The 7,429-nt window shown below is 40.0% G+C and overlaps 1 protein-coding gene across 1 annotated transcript; it reads left to right on the top strand.

The window, feature by feature from the left end:
- The first annotated feature begins 407 nt into the window (after window positions 1–407).
- Window positions 408–7,168, top strand: LOC142139447 (uncharacterized protein C3orf38-like). The gene is made up of 4 exons (XM_075197056.1): window positions 408–649; window positions 920–1,092; window positions 3,853–4,106; window positions 6,896–7,168. Exons 1-3 carry the CDS (start codon window positions 529–531, stop codon window positions 4,081–4,083), a joined length of 525 nt encoding a protein of 174 aa, XP_075053157.1. The 5' UTR covers window positions 408–528; the 3' UTR covers window positions 4,084–4,106; window positions 6,896–7,168.
- Window positions 7,169–7,429: the final 261 nt, after the last annotated feature.

Raw genomic sequence — 7,429 nt, 5'->3', positions numbered from 1 at the left:
CGCATGTGCAGTTCTTTGAAATGCACATGCGCAAATGAACAATGAAGAGGACCTGGAGGAGATCGGGAGACAACGCTTCCGAAGAGGGGGGTAAGTATGATTTCTTTTTATCACAGAAACAGCAGTTTTTCAGAACTGCTGTTTCTGTGATCGGTTATTCATAAATTTGAGAAATAGTTCAATCCTTATCCATGCTATAAGGATTGATAACTGTTTTTCATTTTTGCCGATGATTGATAAATGTGCCCCATAGTATGGAGATCAGTAAGTAAACAGCATCACAGTACGGATGTCAGTAGGTAACCATACTACAGTACAGTCATTGGGTGTGGTAGAACAGTTTGTTCAGTTCTTCCTAATTTGTAACAATACTATCAGTGCTACTTTCGTTTCGACGGATCCTTTAATATCAGGAGAGAGAAACGAAAGTAGCATTCATTACAAGTCAGGGAGAGTTGAACACCAAATTCCTCTGCTGGTGGCTGCTGTCTGATTATCACACAAAGTATTGCGCTTATAGCGGACACCATGGGTCTCGTTGGCTGGGAGAGAGAAGGGTGCAAGGGAGTGCTGAGGTTCCTGGACAATAAAGGTTTACGTTTTTTGGCTAAAACTGTTACATCCAAAAGAATGACCCGTCAAAAAGAAGGTGAGATGCTGAGCTCTGCTCCACAATGATTTCTATATTATACACATTATGTATATACTATCATATACTATACTATCATCAGTATATGTATTTGTCACGGATAGCATGACTGCTATCTTCTGTACATGTCTTCTTAGTCTAAAGCATTTAGCGGGGACTTAAAACAAAGCTAAAATAAAAATAATTACTATAGTGCATCATAAAGTAATCATAAATAGTTATACACCCGATAACAATAAATTACCTTATGTTGTATTATTTTATATCTAGGAATTATTGAGGCCATATTAGACCACAGTCAGAGCGCTGAAGAACTCTTGAAACGGAGAAAGGTTCATTGTGACTCTATTTTTAAGTATCTAATCAGTGAGGGTCTTTCTTTGCCGCAAAGAATCTCAAAGCCTGATGTTATCCAGAAAGCCATCGAACACTGGAGAGGAACAGTAAGTAACAGAATGTCTCGACATATTTTGTCTGTGTGTTTTAAGATACATTTCAGTTTTTGTATCTGAATATTCTACATGAGTACAATGTACATGTCCCTGTGCTCTACTGAACTGAATTAAATTGGAAACCAGTAAAGAATTGGTTTATATGATATTTTCTTAAGCTACAGAACTTTTCTTCCTCTTTGAATACTACAAGACAAAAAGTCTCTGACACTGATTCCTCTGGGCTACTATCCTTTCATGTTTCTAAATTGTTCATCTATAACCCTCAGGAAGAAAACAGCAAAGTATTTAAAGAATTTATTTAAATTTAAATTTATTTAAAGAATTCCCCAGTTTGGTCTACATCAGATCTAGAAAGTATTTTTTTTTTTACCCAATTACATTTCATTGTAACATTATGTGTATGTTATTTTTTTTATCCTTTCAGTTTAATAAGCAGGGATCTTAGGAACCCCGGTCCATTATATTTGGACAACTTTGGGGTTCACAAGCAGGACTAGCACAGACCAGACTGAGGTTAATTTTCGCTACAGCACAGAAATGTTGTAATGGAAACCAGCTCATTCTATCTGGGGCTGATTAAGGATGCTGCCTTTTTTTTCCTTCAGCATCAGTTGTCTGAACTGGTATAACTGACAGTCACTTGAGTAGTGAGTGAGTGTATGCTTGGTGAACCCAAGAGTTTATTCCCCCTATCCTGCTCACTTTATTGTCAGTGGTCCCGCTCACGTGGGGTTTGTATTTTAATTTTTTTTATTGGGATATAATCTCCTCCCTTCCAATTCCTTTTTCCTTCTTGATTCTGAAGAATTTCAAGTTAGAGGGGTCACAATTTGTAATTTGTAATGATTTGAGAGACTACGAGTTTCTAGACATTTAGTGATATTTGAATTTGCAGCCAGTCCTGCATACATATTAGAGGTCACATGGAGACTATAGCCATGATGTCACAAGTGATCATTTCCTGTAGGCTGAATGTTTTGCTAGTGATGTTGAATTGAAACTGATTTTGTGCCAACATTTGGTAATATTTTGCAGTCTTTACATCTCCTGCAATAATAGAAGTCAGGGCCATGGAATTTGTGACTAGTTGCAATTTGTGGCAGCTCCAGATTTGGCTTATGGGTTAACGCTTTTTATAAATTACCTTTGATCCAAAGGGGAAGATGTGGAATAGTGTAACATCTTTCAGATGTATGTGCCAATGTGCATGTGATTAATTACATTTTTTGTGAGGAACACAGATTTTCCTGTTTGCTGCTTTGACCAAACCTTAGCCTGTGACCCCGGATTTTCCTGTTTGCTGCCTGGACCGAATTTTACCTATTTCATGTTTAACTCTGATTTGCTGCTTGTTCCATTCTCCTGATTATGCATTACATTACTGGCCAAACACTTGAATTACAACTTGCACATTACTTTGTGGCTCACTATTCTACACAGTACTCTCTACTACCAAGAGTAGTACTGGTTGAACTTGGGTACTGCATCCTTCCTGTTTCATCATTCATACCTGTTACATCAGAATCCTGTTGGTGCATCATTCATCCCAGCTGTCATGGTACGCCAGGGGCACACGCAGGATTTTTAAGGGGGGGGTTTCCTCCCTCTCCCCAAAAAAAGCGTATGCAGCTCCGTTTCGTCAGCTCTGTACTATCCAGCAGCCGCGGCGCTGTCAAAGAAGCGTCCGCGGCGGTGCTGTATACAGCACCGCCGCAGACGCTTCTTTGACAGCGCCGCGACTGCTGGATAGTACAGGGGCACTTCTTTAGCCGAGGGGAGGGGTTTCTGGAGACCCAGAAGCTCCCCTGCATGCACCACTGTACCCAGAGTGGTACTCTCAGGTCAGTCTATTATCTTTGCTTGCATCCTATTGTGAAAAGTTATCACTACTTGAGATTAAGTTCTGGAGACAACCATGTACCAGAGAACATCCCAAGTTCCATGGCAACAGGGCTTGCTGTAGGTGGAGATCTAATCAAAATCTGTTTTGATAACTTAGCTAGTGTTTCATGAGAGAATCTTGAAATCAACCAACAACCAAGACAATGGTGGAGATGTCAGAATATAAGAAATGATGGAGTCTGGCAGAGACATGTTCAAGAAATTGTTGAAGTAAGATAATAAGTGCAGTGAGATAATAAGTGACGTATCAGGCTGTAGCAGGTAAAGTTTGTTTCTGGATATCTTTAGGTGTTGTTCAATGTTTGTTCAACTCTGTTGTTTTACTGTGAATTAACAACACTTTGTGAGGAAAACACCCACATATATTCCCTCTTAGACTGACAGACATAGTTTGGCTGATTTAGAAACAAGCTACATCTGAGCTAATTGGTCAACTGATCCAAAGGAAAACAATTGCTCTGTGTCAGGCTAGGCAGGAATTGGGCTTGAATAGTGTCTTAAAATCTGTCTCACTGGTCAACAGTTTAACACTGGTAATAACAATCACTAACAAGTTGCAGTTACATACTTTGAAAACACAATTTCCACTAAGAGGAGGTGATTGTGACTAGTTGTGATTTGTGGTAGTCCCAGATGGAAGAGAACTACTGACAAGTTTTTGCTTAAGGTTTGGCACTCTTTATGAATTACTTTCGGTTCAGTGGAGGTGTAAAATTGTATAATTTTTAAGCAGTGTGTGCCAATGTTTGTGTATGATAGATTTTATTTTTTGTGAGGAAATGTAACTCTGTTTAACGAAGGGTATCAAAGTGTTTAAAATGGTGATTGGTTTTGGTGTCTTTGGAGGTCAGTAACTCATCTCAATCATCTGATCACCAAATGGGACAAGTCCCCCGTATGATGTCAGAAGAAGGGCACAGAGGACAGGACCCCAACGAAGTGACCGTGAAAATAAAACTAACCAAACATCCCTTACGCATCATTTCCACATCTGTGGGTCCCAACCTTCCAGGGTCACCACCAGGAAGCCCGTCCAGGGTCTTAGATGCAGGGATAAACGCAGCAGCCACCATCTAGCAAGCTGAACGATATCAGGATGGGTGAGAATACCACTGTTACCAATGTGTATGGTATAATGCATAGCAATATCAATAATAACTGTAATAAGGTTGGAGAGAGATCAGAATTAGGTAGTCCCAAAAATTATGAAAGGAAGCACATGTATAAAGTAACGAGAAAGCAGCTACAAGTAATGAAGGCCAATAGGAAAGGAAAGGGGTTAGCTGGGAGAAGTGTTTCCCCTTAACACAGGTTTCATGGTGTGAGAAGAGGTGGCTAGAATGAAAACTGGGTTAATTATCAGTGCACATATCTGGACATGTAAGGAAGATATAGCAAAGGGTAAGTTCATAGATATCTGCAAGTTACTGGAGGTGGGATTAAGACACAAGTAGAGGGTGTAGTAACTGGGTACAGCACACACGGAAGCAAACAAACTGTTAAAAATTGGTTGATTAGAATGATTTTTTATACTAGTTGCTTTATGGAAGCCCATCTATATCAAGCAGTTAATATGATATAATACATGTATTTTATTTATTCTATGCATAAAAAGTAAAGGGTAGGCAGCATGGTGCACATATGAAGAGACATATAGGGGCATATTCAATTAGGTCCGATGCTCGCGATTACACGCGGCTGCACCAGTCCCGTTACCGCAACATCACGGATTTCCATGCGCACCCCATAGGGTTGTGAAGGGAAGTGCGCAATGCCGCGGTACCGCATTGTCACTTTACACGCGCAGCCGCGTGTAATCGTGAACCACAAAACTAATTGAATATGTCTCTAAGAGTTAAGTCCCAGGATAAAAAGTTAATTGTTTTCAGTTTAAGTGATGCGGCCCTATGGCTCAAAGCACAATGTAGCACTAGAACAGATACTGGTGGGGCAGGGTAGCCTGGCACACATAAGTAAGAGAAAGCCAAGTCTTGAACATATAGTGACAACACTACGCATAGTGGGAGTACTGCAGGACATGCATATAAATTCTGAATGACAGTCACCCAGGTAAAGAGTGTATCAAAGGCAAAGAAGGGCAGGCTAAAGGAGTACTTGTTGTGGGCACAGCTAACAAATGAACTAGCCCAGTAAATTTGGGCAAGATGCTAGCATGGTTAGACAAGTAAACAAAGAAGAAAGAAGTAACATCAGTAAAGGAAAGTTTTTTGCAGTGTTTGAAATACTAATAAAGAACATTGTTAGCACTAGCAAACATAGAAATCTAAAATCCAGTGTATTTAGATTGCATCACAGGTCCCTACTCCAAGCCCCCGCCCCCCCCCCCCCCCCCACCCATCCAGGGCTTACTCATTTCAACATTGAGTCTAGTACCAGAAAATGCTATGGGGAAATTTAGGCTCATACAGCATTTGTCTTTTTCAAAAGGCGGTCAGTCAACAATGACATTATGGCAAAGTTCGATATAGTATATCCTTTTTATGTCCTGCCATTACATCTGGAAAGCTTTAGGTTTCTGAGCTTCATGTATAATAGATATTGTTATGTTGGCAAAGGTTTGCTCACAGAATGCATTTTATCATGGTGGTAGAATTTAGGGTACACATCGCTGAGTAAAAAACAGGGACCTAAGTCCATAATATTTTATTTAGGCATAGAATAAATACAATCAAAATAAAGTGTAGGCTCCCAGGAGACAAAGTAGAGAAGCTCCAAGGTCTGATTAGTGCTTGTGAACAAAGAACTAGCCCATATGCAACTCCTTGAGGGTTCACTTCATTTGGATTCAGAGTAATTCCCATGGGTCGGAATTTTAGTAGGCAAGTACAAAGGGCAATAGCAGGTAGTAAAATACATTAATCTTTTTATATACATAAACAAGGAGCTAAGGGAGTATTATACCGAGCAGTTTAATGGAATTCACTTATAGCTCCAATCTCTTTACAGATGCTGCAGGTTCTATAGTGTATTGAACCTACCTGGATTGCACCTAGCCATGGATAGTTGAGTGGTTTGAAAGAGGTCTAATATGGGTGTTGTGTAGAGTAGCAACCAGACAGCATCATCACTTCAAGTAATCAAAGATTGTAAGCTTGCGAGCAGGGCCTTCTTACCTCTACATATGTAGTATTACCCAGTATTGTTTTATTACTGTTTGTTCCCAATTGTAAAGTGCTACGGAATCTGCTGGCGCTATATAAATAAATGTTGATGATGATGATTATGAAGTAATCAAGCTTTACCGCTGGCTGTTAGAAAGATGCTTCCATTGAAACATCATATTTAGAGCAAGCATTTACAGGTAAAAAAAACATGATAACGAAGTCGCTTTATCATTCTTGAAATGGGACACACTTATAGCAGTGATACTCCAAGCGCATGAATCAGACATAACATTTTCCTCATATCTTAGGCAGATAGCATAGTCGACTTAGATGAGTTGGTTGAGAAGTCCCTTGCGACGCAAAATCCAAAGCCATAGCATTTTTCTCAAAATAATAAGCAGAAAGGGACATCACATTGGTAAACGGTCGGGTAGAAAAAAGGTGGTAAAAAAAGACCCAGGAGCCATTAACATTAGAAAGAGTGTAGGAAATAATGTTTATTGCACTGGCAATATAAAGGGGAGGTAAGTCTATTTACAGCAGCATTCACAATGGTGTTGTGGAGCGTCAACAATCTAGTTGCAGAATCCAGGTGATATCCAGTAAAAAAGGACAGAGCAGCAGAGATGGGGGCATGGCCTGACCATTTAAATGTCAGGCATAGCAGGAACCAACCAGCCTAAACCCTTGTAATCCACACTGTACGTGTTGCAAGCATTGTTTGGTTATATGTTCATGTGAACTCCTTTTTATTCTCTACCTAGAATTGTGTCACAGTCGGGTAGAAAAATTGGTGTATCACCCCGGTGACCAGTACTGATACGCAAACTCAAAATCGTGGAAGTCTAATGGCAGCTTCAGCAGTTGGGTCACAAATGTCAAAGCCACTGGGACAAAGAGGAGCGTTACATGGTAGATAGAACACACCCCACAAGTTGGTTGCCTCGCTGACACTCTCCAGTTTTCCTATTATATTAATTATGTTTAAATAAAGTTGTGACCATGTTTTTCCAAGTAAAGTCTATTTTTTGAATTTGTTCAGGTATGACAATGTCAAGGATGTCAACCACCTGTCATATGCCCCAAACGTCTCTGATTTAAGTGTGTTCTTTCATAATCTGTAAAGTAGAACTCCACACAAGTCTCAACATGTCATTTGGTGGCACTCACTTTGTTAAATAAAACAACAGAGCTGTACTTACCTGGGATGTGGTGATCTTGAAAGTCCCTTGACCGTTCTTTACTGTTCCAGTGGTGCTCTACTGTGTGCCGCCAAAGGCTGCCCTGTTTCACACAAA

This window comes from Mixophyes fleayi, chromosome 2 (genome assembly GCF_038048845.1).
Source record: "Mixophyes fleayi isolate aMixFle1 chromosome 2, aMixFle1.hap1, whole genome shotgun sequence".
NCBI lineage: Eukaryota > Metazoa > Chordata > Amphibia > Anura > Limnodynastidae > Mixophyes > Mixophyes fleayi.
The sequence above is the reverse complement of the archived record's forward strand: the minus strand, read 5'-3'. Positions and strand labels throughout refer to the sequence as shown.